At 42.7% G+C, this 19,413-nt stretch overlaps 2 protein-coding genes across 4 annotated transcripts in view; both read left to right on the top strand.

The window, feature by feature from the left end:
* LOC121572004 (semaphorin-6D-like) overlaps window positions 1–19,413 on the top strand; it is a 124,788-nt gene that overhangs the window by 40,070 nt on the left and 65,305 nt on the right. The gene's annotated exons all lie outside the window — the stretch shown is intronic.
* Window positions 14,763–15,454, top strand: LOC121572010 (uncharacterized protein C14orf119 homolog). The gene has a single exon (XM_045222104.1). It carries the CDS (start codon window positions 14,804–14,806, stop codon window positions 15,416–15,418), a length of 615 nt encoding a protein of 204 aa, XP_045078039.1. The 5' UTR covers window positions 14,763–14,803; the 3' UTR covers window positions 15,419–15,454.

The raw sequence follows: 19,413 nt of genomic DNA, 5'->3' as shown, positions 1-19,413 counted from the left end.
CACACAGACCTACACACACACACACACACACTGTGAGAATTCATATTTAGCCCTCATTATGCCTGCATAAATAAGTAAAACTGGATCAATGGGTGTCGGACGACTGGCTTTGGATCACGGGGGGGCTAACCGCATAATGACACTATTTGAATATGGCGTTCAGGGACCACTTAGAGGACCCCCCTGTGGACCCACACACCATCCTATGAAGATCCTGTGACAGTCTGAATACGTTTCTGAAGAGTGCCCCATGGCTGTGTATCGGTTAGGGTTGATTTGATGATAAAGGTTTTTGTCAGTTGAACTCGTGATTGTATTGATTTGATTCCCTGGACTGTGCATTATGAGTCTCAATTTTGATTGCAGTCGCCACCCTGTCCATCGATCTCTCCCCCTTCTTTCCCACTCTCTTTCTTTCTACATTCCTCTCTCTTGTTCTCTCGTCTTTCTGTCATCATATGATTATCCTTTGCTTCTCTGCCTCCTTCTCTGCCCTCCATACCCCTTTCTCTGTCTCTCCCCCAACCCTGTCCCCCTCCCTAATTGACTTTTAATCACCGTTTTACATCATGTTTTGATATTCAAATTAGCCGTGTCATCCGGGGGTAGAGCACAGGTCTTTTATTCCAACCCTCTGCCCTCCATCTCTTCCCCCCTCCTTCTCTCTCGCTCTCCTTTTAAGAGGGGTTGTTACATGAGCACGTCACTATTAATTGCATGTTTGTGTCTGTTTATCTTCAGAGAGGCAGGAATGCAGAAATGGCCTCATTGAAACAGGCACGCACATGCAAGCGAGTCAATGTTTATCTTGAAAAATTGCTGTTGGTGGTTTTGCTGCAGCGTGTACATTACACAGGCTCTTGATGGATTTGTGGGACATCTGTTGCTATATAAAGCATGTTGCATGCTTCCCAGTCGAAACAGTTTGCGAGTATATTCTGAACATTTTGTGACGTTTTTGTTCGTTTTGTTGTTCAGCAGGGTTTTTCGTCTGTTCGACCACAACCTTTTTTCTTGAGGCAAGTCTACACCCCTTCTGTGATTGGTCAACAGTACTACTCCTAGTAGGAGTGGGAACTATGGACGGGATTCTTCAATTAAGTGTTTGTTGTCATTCGATGAGAGACTAATAGTTTTCATGTACATTTCTTTCACTTGAGAAATACTGCACCATATATCTTAGTCGGGCAATTCTACATCTAAGACTTCCTCTGTAAAAATGTCAAAATGAATGACAGATTTCTTGATTAATTCAGACTATTTTGAGGAAGTGTTATGACTATGTTGTTGCTATGGTGGCTCAAGAGGAACAAACGGTAATATTGCCGCTTTTTTTCCTCCTTTTTCAAGCGAAGGTCTTTAGGGAGTATGCAAGCACAGACTAGTTGAGTTCTGCTAGGAGTAAACCGAACCTATGTATGCGGATGCCTTTACACTTTCTATTTTTGCTCCGAGCTCTGCTGCGTGCCAGTGTTATTTACAAAGCTTTTAATATTTTGGTCATCTTGTGCGTGTTGGGTGGACAGCCTTGCCAGCAAAATGTTCCTCTGGAGATTGTACTCCTCCTCTATTGCTGGGTGCAGGTAGGTGCAGGTAGCCATCTTCACTGTCAGAATCTGAAGACGAGCTTGAACTTGTTCCAGACCTATAGCATTAATCGTGGGGTCTAGAGCCTCTTCCTCACTGCAAAATCTGGAGTCCACTTCTTTAGCAGGTGTTGATGTCATTGGCTGGGCTGAACTGGGTTCAGGTTGGTCCTGTGCGATACAGTGAATAAGACAACTCAATTATAGAATTAGAGACTAGCTTGATTATTCCACTATCAAACATTCTAATGTACAGTGATGCAGGTGTATTCACGTCATATTGCAACTAATCATTGCTTGCATCTTGGAATGGCCGTTACTGGCAAACTATGAAATATCACTCCTTTCAACTTTGCTTTGCTGTACTTCTCACACCCGGGAAATGCACACCACTGCATTGCTAACAACTTCGCAATCTTCACTCAGCAGGATGACGACAAACTTTACATGCGACTGCACAACCCACCTCAAATATACACGCCCCCTATTCAGATAGGAGAGGAGGAGTGAGAATGGAATGTTGAGGCTTTGTGGGAAATGGAGGAAACTGGAAAGTCAGACGAAGCTTGGGAGATGATTGCACAATCTTGGAGGGTAAGGGAAAATACTGTTGTATGAAAACTTAACAGATGAAGTGATTTAGCGGGTGTATTTTCACTACAGTGCATGTAAGGATGCTCTTAAGTTATTAAATGAAAGCCGTCTAATTTTTCCTTGAACTGCCTCGTGGGAGAGCAACAGCAAGCAGCAACTCGAGTTCAAAGCGAAAATCTCCTAAATTAGCTAATTGACTATATTTCGAACGTAAACTTTTGCTGCGAAACTTTCAGATCAGAAACCAGAGAGAAAATGCATGTTAGGACTAAATATTTATATATGGCAAGTTGGGGTTTCGGTTGAGAAGTAACATACAGTCACAGTATATCGAAGTACAGGACTGTAGCTCTAGGTAAAATATAGCCTATGATACAGAATAAGAAAGCAAATGCTTGCTTCAACACTTAATTTTCCACTGAACGTTGGTTAAAGGCTGTATTGTTGGACCACTGCTAGCATACTGGCTTTGATATCTAAACTGGGTAGTAATAAACATACTCACCAGTCAGCTCCCATTCTCAAGACTTTTCTCATGACTCTTTGGAGCTTGGCTTGACTGAAAGACGAGCCTCCGCTGAGAGGAGAACTTCAGCTCTTTGATGACCTGAAAAGAGAAGATGTCACCTTATTTGATAGTTAACATAACTAGTTGGCGTAGCATTACATCTTCTTACATTATATTGCAGTCATTTAGGCAATCTATATCCAGAGTGACGCATATTCGACCTTTGAAAGTGACTTGAGAAAAAGTTGTACGAAATAGTTGTAGTCCTGAGGGTTTGTGGTGCTTGATCGTTGAAAGAAGCTGGATGGAGAGAGTGGTCTGAGACAAACACTGTACAGTAGTTTGGAATGACCAGAGGGTACAGTTAGATAGAGCTTGTACCGGAGGAGATATGGGTGGGAGATTGTTTAGAGAGGCCAGTGGGAGCGGGTGATTGTTAGACTGTGGCTGGAAAGAGGGACGGTAGATGCTAGAGATTGCTTCTCTGAAGTTTTTTCTCCTTCTTTAACTTGCAGCTTCTGAAGATGTATTTTCTTATCCCTTGACTTTGTTTGGTGTAGCCGTGTCACTTGACGGGATGGGAGTGATGTTACCCAGTTGCCAGGAGCAACCCTGGAGTCGGTAGTGTTCTGTGAGGCAGTGCCCTCGGGCTCAGCTCAGGGAATAGGGGTGTATGTGAGGTTAGCTAGGGTGAATAAGGGTAATTTAGGAAGCCCCCATAGAGATGTAATGTATTTTATTTAATTCTGTGGATGCCCCACTCTCACACCCACACTGTGTGCAAAACAAGAAATGAAACAGAGATGAAAGTATAAAGACTACAGGTGAGCCAATTTTGTTTTACCCAGTTAGCTAAATGGTTAGATGGGGACCTAGAGGTAAATATATGTCTTTAGGTCTCAGACAAAGTGACTCACTTGCTGAAAGTTTCACAAAAGCTAAAACAGGAAAGACCTTCCTTTCTCCCTGCATCTCTTCTTTTTCCGTCTCGCGTTTTACTCTCTCTCGCGTGGCTAGGTCCCTCCATTGTGGGAACTGCCATGTTTGCCCAGAGGCTGTTCTCATTCCCTATGGGCATGAGTGTGTATGTGTGTGTACATGTGAGCGTGCATGTGTGTGCGCACACACGCTTGTGTGTGTGTGTGTGTGTGTGTGTGTGTGTGTGTCTCTTTTGTCACTCTTCTGACACTTCAAGCATTGGGGCTGGGGCTGCCATTAGGGTTGAACATGGCTCATTAGCATAATTACTTTTCTGTTGGAGGGTCGTTATAGCTGACGTGATGCAGTGGCACTCTGTAATGGAAGCCATTTGATTGGCCTTTTCATTAATTTGGCGTTATATAAAGAGACTGGGTCAGAAAATGGCTTGACTTTGTAGATGTTGCCCATAACCACAGATCTAGGATCAGACATTCCTACCCCCATTCTTAACTTAAACCATTAGGACACGAAAAAGTATCTTACCCCGCATCAGTAATTAGGGGCAACTTTCTTCTACCTCTTTAGAAATGGGAAGGCATCAAGGCTGTCCTCTGTCTCCAACACTAGGCCTATTTGCTGATCTAACTCGGAGGGGTTGCTTTGTGTATCTGTAATAGGTGTCAGTTCACAGTGTGCACAGCACATACCAAACATTACACTGTATCTATGTTTTGCCCCAAGTATTTCCACTAAACACAGTCTCTGAAAAGCAGCCAAGCCAGTTGCACCAGCCACAGCAATGTGGTTTACCCCCTAATCAGTGTTGGTGTGTTTTTCAACCAGCATTGTGACTAGGGTTGAATATTTTTCCGGTATTTTACAAATGTTTCTTCCTGAAAATAAATCACTTTTCTCCCGGGTAACTGGTATTTCCCGCCAAAACAGTCATTCTAAAGCATATAAAACATATAAATATGTCTGGATTTGATTCGAGCTTTGATCAGCATGAAAATTCAAGCCCGACGCTACCTGAGCCTGATGAGCCATACATTAAATACATTTTATGAACCCAAGCCCCAAAAAGCCCAAATAGTGCCGTTATCCAATACAGCATATATAATATACTGTATATGCTACCACACATTACGCACGACAGAAAAACACAAAAGCCCATAGATGTAGCTATGCTCTCTTGAGTAAATACATGAAACAAGCAACAGTAGGCTAATCTTTTTGAGTGTGTACTGTATTATTGTATTATACTGTATTATATGACTGGAATTACGCACCTTGTACAAACCATTATGCTGGGAGAGAACATGGGACGCTGATGCAGGACATGTGTCCTACAAAGTTACAATTATAGGCTAGCAAATGTGTAGTATAATTAGTAGTCTGACGCATACAGTGGGGAGAACAAGTATTTGATACACTGCCGATTTTGCAGGTTTTCCTACTTACAAAGCATGTAGAGGTCTGTAATTTTTATCATAGGTACACTTCAACTGTGAGAGACGGAATATAAAACAAAAATCCAGAAAATCACATTGTATGATTTTTTAAGTAATTAATTTGCATTTTATTAGGTGTAACAGGTGTGTGCCTTTCCAAATCATGTCCAATCAATTGAATTCACCACAGGTGGACTCCAATAAAGTTGTAGAAACATCTCAAATTTGATCAATGGAAACAGGATGCACCTGAGCTGAATTTCGAGTCTCATAGCAAAGGGTCTGAATACTTATGTAAATAATGTATTTCTATATTTTTTATACATTTGCAAAAAAATTATAAAAACCTGTTTTTGCTATGTCATTATGGGGTATTGTCTGTAGATTGATGAGTAAAAACTGTATTTAATCAATTTTAGAATAGGGCTGTAACGTAACAAAATGTGGAAAAAGTTAAGGGGTCTGAATACTTTCTGTATTCACTGTATATACACATATATATATATATATATATACAGTACCAGTCAAAAGTTTGGACACACCTACTCATTCCAGGGTTTTTCTTTATTTTGACTATTTTCTACATTGTAGAATAATAGTGAAGACATCAAAACTATGAAATAACACATATGGAATCATATAGTAACCAAAACCTAAATATATTTGAGAAGTAGCCACCCTTTGCCTTGATGACAGCTTCATGAGGTAGTCACCTAGAATGCAATGAACAGGTGTGCCTTGTTAAAAGTTAATTTGTGGAATTTCTTTCCTTCTTAATGTGTTTGAGCCAATCAGTTGTGTTGTGACATGGTAGGGCTGGTATACAGAAGATAGCCCTATTTGGTAAAAGACCAAGTCCATATTATGGCAAGAACAGCTCAAATAAGCAAAGAGAAACGACAGTCCATCGTTACTTTAAGACATGAAGGTCAGTCAATCCGGAAAATTTCAAGAACTTTGAAAGTTTCTTCAAGTGCAGTCACAAAAACCATCAAGCACTATGATGAAACTGGCTCTCATGAGGACCGCCACAGGAAAGGAAGACCCAGAGTTACCTCTGCTGCAGAGGATAAGTTCATTAGAGTTACCAGCCTCAGAAATTGCAGCCCAAATAAATGCTTCTCAGATTCAAGTAACAGACACATCTCAACATCAACTGTTCAGAGGAGACTGTGTGAATCAGGCCTTCATGGTCGAATTGTTGCAAAGAAACCACTACTAAAAGACACCGATAAGAAGAAGAGACTTGCCTGGGCCAAGAAACACGATCAATGGACATTAGACCGGTGGAAATCTGTCCTTTGGTCTGATGAGTACAAATTTGAGATTTTTTGTTCCAACCGCCATGTCTTCGTGAGACGCGGAGTAGGTGAACGGAAGATCTCCATGTGTAGTTCCCACCATGAAGCATGGAGGTAACTACACACTGTCTGTGATTTATTTGGAATTCAAGGCACACTTAACCAGCATGGCTACCACAGCATTCTGCAGCAATATGCCATCCCATCTGGTTTGCGATTAGTGGGACTATCATTTTTTTTTCAAAAGGACAATGACCCAACACACCTCCTGGCTGTGTAAGAGCTATTTTACCAAGAAGGAGAGTGATAGAGTGCTGCATCAGATGACCTGGCCTCCACAATCACCTGACCTCAACCCAATTGAGATGGTTTGGGATGAGTTGGACTGCAGAGTGAAGGAATATCAGCCAACAAGTGTTCAGCATACAGTGAGGGAAAAAAGTATTTGATCCCCTGCTGATTTTGTACGTTTGCCCACTGACAAAGACATGATCAGTCTATAATTTTAATGGTAGGTTTATTTCAACAGTGAGAGACAGAATAACAACAAAAAAATCCAGAAAACGCATGTCAAAAATGTTATAAATTGATTTGCATTTTAATGAGGGAAATAAGTATTTGACCCCTCTGCAAAACATGACTTAGTACTTGGTGGCAAAACCCTTGTTGGCAATCACAGAGGTCAGACATTTCTTGTAGTTGGCCACCAGGTTTGCACACATCTCAGGAGGGATTTTGTTCCACTCCTCTTTGCAGATCTTCTCCAAGTCATTAAGGTTTCGAGGCTGACGTTTGGCAACTCGAACCTTCAGCTCCCTCCACAGATTTTCTATGGGATTAAGGTCTGGAGACTGGCTAGGCCACTCCAGGACCTTAATATGCTTCTTCTTGAGCCACTCCTTTGTTGCCTTGGCCGTGTGTTTTGGGTTCATTGTCATGATGGAATACCCATCCACGACCCATTTTCAATGCCCTGGCTGAGGGAAGGAGGTTCTCACCCAAGATTTGACGGTACATGGCCCCGTCCATCATCCCTTTGATGCAGTAAAGTTGTCCTGTCCCCTTAGCAGAAAAACACCCCCAAAGCTTTATGTTTCCACCTCCATGTTTGACGGTGGGGATGGTGTTCTTGAGGTCATAGGCAGCATTCCTCCTCCTCCAAACACGGCGAGTTGAGTTGATGCCAAAGAGCTCCATTTTGGTCTCATCTGACCACAACACGTTCACCCAGTTCTCCTCTGAATCATTCAGATGTTCATTGGCAAACTTCAGACGGCCCTGTATATGTGCTTTCTTGAGCAGGGGGACCTTGCGGGCGCTGCAGGATTTCAGTCCTTCACGGCATAGTGTGTTACCAATTGTTTTCTTGGTGAGTATGGTCCCAGCTGCTTTGAGATCATTGACAAGATCCTCCTGTGTAGTTCTGGGCTGATTCCTCACCGTTCTCATGATCATTGCAACTCCATGAGGTGAAATCTTGCATGGAGCCCCAGGCCGAGGGAGATTGACAGTTATTTTGTGTTTTTTCCATTTGCGAATAATCGCACCAACTGTTGTCACCTTCTCACCTAGCTGCTTGGCGATGGTCTTGTAGCCCATTCCAGCCTTGTGTAGGTCTACAATCTTGTCCCTGACATCCTTGGAGAGCTCTTTGGTCTTGGCCATGGTGGAGAGTTTGGAATCTGATTGATTGATTGCTTCTGTGGACAGGTGTCTTTTATAGAGGTAACAAGCTGAGATTAGGAGCACTCCCTTTAAGAGTGTGCTCCTAATCTCAGCTCGTTACCTGTATAAAAGACACCTGGGAACCAGAAATCTTTCTGATTGATAGGGGGTCAAATACTTATTTCCCTCATTAAAATGCAAATCAATTCATAACATGCGTTTTTCTGTATTCTGTCTCTCACTGTTCAAATACACCTACCATTAAAATTATAGACTGATCATTTCTTTGTCAGTGGGCAAACGTACAAAATCAGCAGGGGATCAAATACTTTTTTCCCTCACTGTGTATGTGTGTGTGTGTGTTTGGTTTTCGCCAGGCATAATTGGTCCTATCTCGTCCAAAAAGTTGACTCAAGTTTGCCAAAAGCACCTGGATGATCATCAAGACTCTTGGAAGAACGTTCTATGGACAGATTATTCAAAAGTATAACTTTTTGGACGACATGGTTCCAGTAATGCCTGGCGAAAACCAAACTCTCCATTCCACAGTAAGAACATCATACCAAAGGTCAAGCATGGTGGTGATGGTTTGGGGATGGTTTGCTGCCTCATGACCTGGACGACTTGCCTTAATAGAAGGAACCATGAATTCTGCTCTGTATCAGAGAATTATACAGGAGAATGTCAGACTATCTGTGAGCTGAAGCTGAAGCGCAGCTGGGTCATTTAGCAAGACAATGATCCAAAACACACAATCAAGTCTACATGAAAATTGCTAAAAAGCAACAAATTGGAAGTTTTGGAATGGCCTAGTCAAAGTCCAGACCTAATCCCAATTGAGATGTTGTGGCAGGACTTGAAACGAGCAGCTCAGGCTTGAAAACCCATACGTCACTGAGTTAAAGCAGTTCTGCATAGAAGAGTGGGCCAAAATTCCTCCACAGCGACGTGAGAGACTGATCAACAACTACAGGAAGCATTTGGTTGGAGTCATTGCAGCTAAAGGTGGCACAACCAGTTATTGAGTGTAAGGGGGCAATTACTTTTTCACACAGGGGAATTGGGTGTTGCATAACTTTGTTTATGAAATAAATGAAATAAATATGTAATTGTTGTGTTATTTGTCCACTTATGTTCCCTTTATCTAATATTAGGTTTTGGTTGAAGATCTGATAAGTCAGTATCACAAATATGCAAAAGTAGAGAAAATTAGAAAGGGGGAAAATACTTTTTCATAGCACTGTAGATACTCGTTTTACTGTGGATATAGATACTTTTGTACCTGTTTCCTCCAGCGTCTTCACAAGGATCTTTGCTGTTGTTCTGGGATTGATTTGCACGTTTCGCACCAAAGTACGTTAATCTCTAGGAGACAGAATGCGTCTCCTTCCTGAGCGGTATGACGGCTGCGTGGTCCCATGGTGTTTATCAGTTGTCAGAGCAGCTTACCGATCACTGCACCTGTACACAGCCATTCTGAAATTAGCCCACCCAACTACCTCATCCCCATATTGTTATTTATTTTGCTAATTTGCACCCCAGTATCTCTATTTGCACATCATCTTTTGCACATCTATCATTCCAGTGTTAATATGGAATTATAACTATTTTGCACTATGGCCTATTTATTGCCTTACCTCCATAACTTACTACATTCACACACACTATATATATTTTCTGTTGTATTTTTGACTTTATGTTTTGTTTACCCCATATGTAACTCTGTGTTGTTGTTTTTATTGCACTGCTTTGCTTTATCTTGGCCAGGTCGCAGTTGTAAATGAGAACTTGTTCTCAACTGGCTTACCTGGTTAAATAAAGGTGAAATAAAAAATAAAAAATAATATATACTTGCGTACTATTGTTTGTACAGATGAACGTGGTACCTTCAGGCATTTGGAAATTGCTCCCAAGGATGAATCAGACTTGTGGAGGTCTACAATTTTTTTTTTGAGGTCTTGGCTGATTTCTTTTGATTTTCACATGATGTCAAGCAAAGAGGCTCTGAGTTTGAAGGTAGGCCTTGAAATACATCCACAGGTACACCTCCAATTGACTCAAATGATGTAAATTAGCCTATCAGAAGGAATCATTTTTCCCAAGCTGTTTAAAGGCACAGTCAACTTAGTGTTACTTGTGTCATGCACAAAGTAGATGGACAAGGAATTTGTGGAGTGGTTGAAAAACAAGTTTTAATGACTCCAACCTAAGTGTATGTAAACTTCCGACTTCAACTGTGTATATACACACATATGTACATATATACGCATACATTGAGTATACAAAACATTAAAAACACCTGCTTTTTCCATGACATAGACTGACTAGGTGAATCCAGGTGAAAGCTATGATCCCTTACAGATGTCACCTGTTAAATCCACTTCCATTTTAGAATAAGGCTGTAATGTAACAAAATGTGGAAAAGTCAAGTGGTCTGAATACTTTCCGAATGCACTGTGTATATGTGTGTATGTGTGTGTACTACATGACCAAAAGTATGTGGACACCTGCTCGTCCAACATCTCATTTCAAAATCATGGGCATTAATATGGAGTTGGTCCCCCCTTTGCTGCTATAACAGCCTCCACTCTTCTGGGACTTTCTTCCATTCAGCCACGAGCATTAGTGAGGTCTGGCACTGATGTTGGGCGATTAGGTCTGGCTCGCAGTCGGCATTCCAATTTATCCTAAAGGTGCTCAACAAACCATTTCTGTATGGACCTCGCTTTGTGCATGTGGGCATTGTCATGCTGAAACAGGAAATGGCCTTCCCCAAACTGTTGCCAAAAGGTTGGAAGCACAGAATCGTCTAGAATGTCATTGTATGCTGTAGCGTTAAGGTTTCCGTTCACTGGAACTAAGGGGCCTAGATTGAACCATGAAAACACAGCCCCAGACCATTATTCCTCCTCCACCAAACTTTACAGTTGGCACTATGCATTCGGGTAGGTAGCCTTCTCCTGGCATCCGCCAAACCCAGACTCATCCCGTCGGACTGCCAGATGGTGAAGCGTGATTTATCACTCCAGAGAACGCGTTTCCACTGCTCCAGAGTCCAATGGCGGTGATCTTTACACCACTCCAGCCGACGTTTGGCATTGCGCATGATGATCTTAGGCTTGTGTGCGGCTGCTCGGCCATGGAAACCCATTTCATGAAGCTCCCAAAGAACAGTTATTCTGCTGACGTTGCTTCCAGAGGCAGTTTGGAACTCGGTAGTGAATGTTGCAACCGAGGACAGAGGCCAATGGTGACTTTAAAACAGTTAGTGTTAATTGCTGTGATAGGAGAAAACTGAGAATGGATCAAGAACATTGCAGTTACTCCACAATACTAACCTAATTGACAGAGTGAAAAGAAGGAAGCCTGTGCAGAATAAAAATATTCCAAAACATACATCCTGTTTGCAACAAGGCACTAAAGTAATACTGCAAAGTCTGTGGCAAAGCAATTAACTTTTTGAATTTTTGAGTTATGTTTTGGGCAAATCCAATACAACACATTACTGAGTACCACTCTCCATATTTTTTCAGGAAAAATAAATTATGGAATGGAGCCAAGCACAGGCAAAATCCTAGAGGAAAACCCTGGTTCAGTTTGCTTTCCACCAGACTTGGAAAGCTGCAGAGTCAACAATATATGAATGTTCCGTAAGGTTGTGCCCTGCTGACCGAGCCCAGATAACACGTAATAGGTCTATTGCCTGTAACTTTATTGGCCCACTTGATAACAGAAGTACAGTATTACGAAACCCCCAGCACTAATGTTAATTAGCATACTAGTTCCCTGATGCTTCTCTGTGGATAAAGTCTCAGTTCAATCCAAATTCACTTACTGTAGTTCAAGTTCAAGAAGTGTCGTAAACTGTTTACGTAGTCGTCAAATATGCTGTCTGTGTATCTAGACCCCTGACCCTTTTGTCTAAGGTAATTAGAAAATGTAATTGGGCAGTTAACAACACAAGAGATTAACATAACTGTTGTGCAACGAAGCTCATTGCTTAGAATTTTCTTAGCACTCCTCTGTGTGTGTGTGTGTGTGTGTGTGTGTGTGTGTGTGTGTGGTCAATTTGGATCAGAAACATGGCGACAGGTTGGGTAAACGGCGGTCATGAGAGCCCGGAGAGTCTGGCTATTTATTCCTCCTGGATCTCAGAATTCCTGCCTAATCCCGCATTGGGGAGATGGAGAGCGGATTAAGCGACGGGAAATATCCTTCCAAAAGGCCTATTCCCGCAGCTTTTCCAAGCCCTCGCAATCAGATTCCCGGGGAGTGTCTCTCCACCCTCATTTCCATCCTCTTGGCTCGTTCGTCTTCAGGGAGCGACGGGAGGGATGCCCCACATGAAGGCACACCCGCACACATACACACTTAAATGCAAGTACACACACTTGTTTGCATACACAAGTTCACATGCATACTCACTTGCATGCACACATACTTGCCCAAGCACGCACATCCAAAATAGGCACAGACATGCATACACACACATGATAACATACGCACTATACACACACGTACACATGGATTTTGTGTTGTAGATATGTGGTAGTGGAGTAGGGTGCTGAGGGCACATATATAGTGTGTTGTGAGATCTGTTATGAATGTATTGAAATGTTTTTCCCGTAATAAATACAAATACAAGTACACGTGAATTGTGTTGAGGCAAAGTGTTCAGAGAACGCAAAACCTTTATTAATAGATTAAGATATTTATATAATTTGGGCATCAACGACACTGTAAATTACTTTGTTTGTGCAAACTGTACCTACAGTTGAAGTCGGAAGTTTATATTTAAACACAGTTTTTCACAATTCCTGACATTTAATCATAGTAAAAATTCCCTTTCTTAGGTCAGTTAGGATCACCACTTTATTTTAAGAATGTGAAATGTCAGAATAATAGTAGAGAGTGGTTTATTTCAGCTTTTATTTATTTCATCACATTCCCAGTGGGTCGGAAGTTTACATACACTCAATTAGTATTTGATAGCATTGCCTTTAAATTGTTTAACTTGGGTCAAACGTTTCGGGTAGCCTTCCACAAGCTTCCCACAATAAGTTGGATGAATTTTGGCCCATTCCTCCTGACAGAGCTGGTGTAACTGAGTCAGGTTTGTAGGCCTCCTTGCTTGCACACGCTTTTTTAGTTCTGCCCACAAATGTACTATAGGATTGAGGTCAGGGCTTTGTGATGGCCACTCCAATACCTTGACTTTGTTGTCCTTAAGCTATTTTGCCACAACTTTGGAAGTATGCTTGTGGTCATTGTCCATTTGGAAGACCCATTTGCGACCAAGCTTTAACTTCCTGACTGATGTGTTGAGATGTTGCTTCAATATATCCACATAATTGTCCTGCCTCATGATGCCATCTATTTTGAGAAGTGCACCAGTCCCTCCTGCAGCAAAGCACCCCCACAGCATGATGCTGCCACCTCCATGCTTCACGGTTGGCATGCAAGCTGCCCCCCTTTTCCTCCAAACATAACGATGGTCATTATGGCCAAACAGTTCTATTTTTGTTTCATCAGACCAGAGGACATTTCTCCAAAAAGTACGATCTGTGTCCCAATGTGCAGTTGCAAACCGTAGTCTGGCTTTTTTATGGCGGTTTTGGAGCAGTGGCTTCTTTCTTGCTGAGCGGCCTTTCAGGTTATGTCGATATAGGACTCGTTTTACTGTGGATATTGATACTTTTGTACCCGTTTCCTCCAGCATCTTCACAAGGTCCTTTGCTGTTGTTCTGGGATTGATTTGCACTTTTCGCACCAATGTACGTTCATCTCTAGGAGACAGAACGCATCTCCTTCCTGAGCAGTATGACGGCTGCGTGGTCCCATGGTGTTTATACTTGGTTACTATTGTTTGTACAGATGAATGTGGTACCTTCAGGTGTTTGGAAATTGCTCCCTAAATTGCTCCCAAGGATGAACCAGAGTTTTCTTTCTGAGGTTTTGGCTGATTTCTTTTGATTTTCCCATGATGTCAAGCAAAGAGGCACTGAGTTTGAAGGTAGGCCTTGAAATGCATCCTCAGGTACACCTCCAATTGACTAAAATGATGTCAATTAGCCTATCAGAAGCTTCTAAAGCCATTACATAATTTTCTGGAATTTTCCAAGCTGTTTAAAGGCACAGTCAACTTAGTGTATGTAAACTTCTGAACCACTGGAATTGTGATACAGTGAATTATAAGTGAAATGATTTTTGAGCTTTTTAATGGAAATTCCAAAGCCAAAAATTGTGAACATTCAATTCCATTGTCTCTGTCAGGTCCACATTGGGTAGACATCAATAGAAAAATAGGAAATTACGATGAAATAATAACATATTTTAGTTGTGTATATTACTTTTGAAACTTTTTTATTTGACTTTATTATTTTTCAATCCTAAAAGCCTCATCTCATTTCTGATCAGGCAGTAGCAGCCAGCCAGCCAGGCCATCTGTTATCTTTGCCATTGCTCCCCATACTGTACTGTCTTTAGTCATCCTATTTAGCTAGGCTATGCTACAGAGCTGTCTGACAAAATCATTTTTACTAGTTCTTCAAAGTAGATAAGGCATACTTTCACAAACTTTCTCTATCCCTCTCGTCATTGTGTTGTGTACATTCCTCTCTTATGCGGTCTGTGTGTATCTAACCTAATGTAGCAGGCGTAAAAGTGTATCCATCTCTGCCCGAGCCGGAAAGAACATGCGCAGTGGATTATGGTCATTGTAGTTGGAGGTTGCAACATGTTGAAAATAAGAAGAACGTGACTTGTAAAAAACGGTGCATGATGTCCTGGTTCTTCCATGTCAATCAAGGCTCAAACCAGCAGCCCCCTGGCATGATGCCCCCAGCTGCTGGCACCCTGTCCAGCGACACACACTATCCCAACATCAGTAGCAACACACTGGATACAGCTAACACTGCTGGACAGGATTGGTTCTGCACACAGTCCAGTTCGTCTTCACCCAGCCAGGCAGACTTTCCGTCAGTACCACAGGGTTTAGTGCCTCCCAGTTTGGAGAACCTATCTTGTACCTCTCTGAACTCAGCGGCAGGCAGAGAGCCCCTGCCACTCTCCTACGTAACTCTTCAGGTGCAGCGTTGTGTGTTGAGCTGGTTCCTGAGCTGGGGCACTGCCCAGAGGGAACGGTTTCTGCAGGACCTGTTGGGGAAAGCTGTGCCAGGGAAAGTGTGTACCCTCCTCGAGTCGCTCAATACGCTACAGGTTAAGGACAGCCCACCAAATATATTTGAATGCCAACTGCGCCTCTGGACCCAATGGTTTGAGTCATGGGGTGAGGAGGAGAGGAACAGTTTCCTGCACATTCTAGAAGAGAGGGACCCGATCTTTGTTGCCCACTTCTACAGAGGTGTAGCTGGGACAGCAGGCAGGGATTGAGGGATATGGGAGAAGAGGGTGTAGAATGGATAGACAATGCGTGAGTGGTACATGGGGAAGCATATGTGTGGAGACAGTGAAGAACGGGGGGGTGGTTAAGAGCGTTGGGCCAGTAACTGAAAGGTCGCTGGTTCGAATCCCCAAGCCAACTAGGTGAACAATTCCGATGTGCCCTTGAGCAAGGCATTTAACCCTAATTGCTCCTGTAAGTCGCTCTGGATAAGAGCGTCTGCTAAATGACTAAAATATAAATATAAAATATAATTAATTACCACGTTTCTGCGCTGAACTAGGTTGAATAATTGCTTCATGAAAACTACAACTCCCTTCAGCCCAGCGTCCCACATAGTTCTTGATTTCTCTCGTGAATGATGAGATTTTTCTCTAGAGAAACGGCGCGCTGGGCTCACAAAAATAATGAACTAAAAGGAATTAAAATAATTGAACCGACGTAGGTCAATTAGTTGTTTAATAACCCCCCCCCCAAAAAACAGAAATGGCTGTGAATCGCTCAGCACTAGACTATTCTAACACTGTCTCGCCTGTGTCTAATCCTGGACTATACAGAGAGCCAAGTCAGAGCCTAGTGAGAAGCTCTTATCAGATCCATCCCATAGAGGCATGCTCTCAGTCTCACCCCCATTCACCCTTATGGGGCTCAGCCTTATCTTTAGGACAGAGCTGACAATAATACAGACTACTGGCTGGCCCTTTTTATGTGCCACAGGGGCAGATCCCAGATCAGATGGCAGCTGTGCCAGGTGTGTGGGTTAATGGATGGATGGATGGATGGATGGATGGATGGATGGATGGATGGGTGGGTGGATGAATAAATGAGGGCCAGATAGGGTTAGCATGCTCTTTCTCTGTATTCAACCTAGGATAATGTAGACAGTAATCATACATTTGTATCATTGTATGAGTCCCACAGCACGTCATTGCCTCTTTTAAGAATATACAACAATTGCATATAATTGCAATTTTTGAAACCTCTTGTAAGACTACCATATTTGGTCCTGACCTCTCCCATGCTTCTCGCTCATGGTCATGTATCTGCGAGTGTGTCCATGAGCACACATGTGTTTGTGAGTTTCTTGTCTTCACAGATTAACACCAGTGTTTGCATTAGTCCTTTTGATGGTGCAACTGTGAATTACAGGTTCTGATACATTTAAACCGGGCATCGGGTGTGAGTGTGTGAATTCCTGGTTTTCAGATATCAATAACAGACATAGTGGAAATGTGTTAGTGTTTAAATGTATAAGGTTAAAGTGATACAAGTGACGCTTGGAGTGTATGCAGCTGTTGGTGTGACAAATAGCTGGGCAGAGTGGATTATTTGGTTTACGTGTGTTTGCATGGGTGTGTGTGTGTGTTTGCATGTGTAATTGTGTGTGTGTATACTGTGTATGTTTGCACACGTGTGTGTGTGTGTGTGTGTGTGTGTGGCACATATTTATAACATACAGTACCAGTCAAAAGTTTGGACACACCTACTCATTCAAGGGTTTTTCTTTATTTTTACTATTTTCTACATTGTAGAATAATAGTGACGACATCAAAACTATGAAATAACACATATGGTTGAATTGCTGCAAAGAAACCACTACTAAAGGACACCAATAAGTAGAAGAGACTTGCTTGGGCCAAGAAACACGAGCAATGGACATTAGACCGGTGGAAATCTGTCCTTTGGTCTGATGAGTACAAATGTGAGATTTTTGGTTCCAACCGCCGTACCTTTGTGAGATGCAGAGTAGGTGAACGGATGATCTCCGCATGTGTGGTTCCCACCGTGAAGCATGGAGGAGGAGGTGTGATGGCGTGGGGGTGCTTTGCTAGTGACACGGTCTGTGATTTATTTAGAATTCAAGGCACACTTAACCAGCATGGGTTACCACAGCATTCTGCAGCGATACGCCATCCCATCTGGTTTGTGCTTAGTGGGACTATCATTTGTTTTTCAACAGGACAATGACCCAAAACACACCTCCATGCTGTGTAAGGGCTATTTGACCAAGAAGGAGAGTGATGGAGTGCTGCATCAGATGACCTGGCCTCCACAATCACCCGACCTCAACCCAATTGAGATGGTTTGGGATGAGTTGGACCGCAGAGTGAAGGAAAAGCAGCCAACAAGTGCTCAGCATATGTGGGAACTCCTTCAAGACTGTTGGAAAAGACAGGGTTATACAGTGCATTCGGAAAGTATTCAGACCCCTTGACTTTTTCCATTTTTTTATGTTACAGCCTTATTCTCAAATGGATTATAAGCTAATCACATTTACATAAGTATTCAGACCCTTTACTCAGTACTTTGTTGAAGCACCTTTGGCAGTGATTACAGCCTTGAATCTTCTTGGGAATGACCCTACAAGCTTGGCACATCTGTATTTGAGGAGTTTCTCCCATTCTTCTCTGCAGATCCTCTCAAGCTCTGTCAGGTTGGACGGGGAGCGTCACTGCACAGTTATTTTCAGGTCTCCAGAGATGTTCGATCGGGTTCAAGTCCGGGCTCTTCAGAGACTTCTCCCAAAGCCACTCCTGCGTTGTCTTGGCTGTGTGGTTAGGGTCATTGTCCTGTTGGAAGGTGAACCTTCCTCCCATTCTGAGGTTCTGAGCGCTCTGGAACCGGTTTTCATCAAGGATCTCTCTGTACTTTGCTCCGTTCATCTTTCCCTCGATCCTGACTAGTTTCCCAGTCCCTGCCGCTGAAAAACATCCTCACAGCATGATGCTACCACCACCATGTTTCACTGTAGGGATGGTGCCAGGTTTCCTCTAGACATGACGCTTGGCATTCAGGCCAAAGAGTTCAATCTTGGTTTCATCAGACCAGAGAATCTTGCCTTTTGGCGAACTCCAAGTGGGCTGTCATGTGCCTTTTACTGAAGAGTGGCTTCCATCTGGCCTGATTGGTGGAGTGCTGCAGAGATGGTTGACCTTCTGGAAGGTTCTCCCATCTCCACAGAGGAACTCTGGAGCTCTGTCAGAGTGACCATCGGGTTCTTGGTCACCTCCCTGACCAAAACCCTTCTCCCCCGATTGTTCAGTTTGGCCGGGTGGCCAGCTCTAGGAAGAGTGTTGGTGGGTCCAAACTTCTTCCATTTAAGAATGATGGAGGCCACTGTGTTCTTGGAGACCTTCAATGGTGCAGAAATGTTTTGGTACTCTTCCCCAGATCTGTGCCTTGACACAATCCTGTCTCGGAGCTCTACGGACAATTCCTTCAACCTCATGGCTTGGTTTTTGCTCTGACATTTACCGTCAACTGTCTCGGAGCTGTATGGACAATTCCTTCGACCTCATGGCTTGGTTTCTGCTCTGACATGCACTGTCAACTGTGGGACCTTATATAGACCAGTGTGTGCCTTTCCGAATCATGTCCAGTCAATTGAATTTACCACAGGTGAACTCCAATCAAGTTGAAGAAACATCTCAAGGATGATCAATGGAAACAGGATGCACCTGAGCTCAATTTCGAGTCTTATAGCAAAGGGTCTGAATACTTATGTAAATAAGGTTTTTATTTTATTTTTAATACATTTGCAAACATTTCAACAAATCTGTTTTCGCTTTGTCATTATGGGGTATTGTGTGGAGATTGAGGGGGAAAAAGTAATTTAATCAATTTTAAAATAAGGCTGTAACGTAACAGAATGTGGAAAAAGTCAAAGGTTTTGAATGCACTGTACAGGTAGATATGTACACTCACTCACTCACTCACTCACTCACTCACTCACTCACTCACTCATGTACACTTACGTCCATGGTGTCTCACACACACCGACACATAAACAGGCTTTCAGTATCAGTACTGGGAGGTTTCTGGTTATCTCACCTCAACCATACATTTGTCAGTTCCAGTTAACAGCAGAGGAGCAATTAGGTCCACACTCCAAGGTGTCCTCGGTCAACCTGTTACCTTTGAACCTCTGGGCCTTGCTTATAGAGATTTGTCAAGCCTGTTGGCATTCATGCCTCAGCTTGGGTAC

Source organism: Coregonus clupeaformis, chromosome 8 (assembly GCF_020615455.1).
Source record: "Coregonus clupeaformis isolate EN_2021a chromosome 8, ASM2061545v1, whole genome shotgun sequence".
Taxonomy (NCBI): domain Eukaryota; kingdom Metazoa; phylum Chordata; class Actinopteri; order Salmoniformes; family Salmonidae; genus Coregonus; species Coregonus clupeaformis.
The sequence above is the reverse complement of the archived record's forward strand: the minus strand, read 5'-3'. Positions and strand labels throughout refer to the sequence as shown.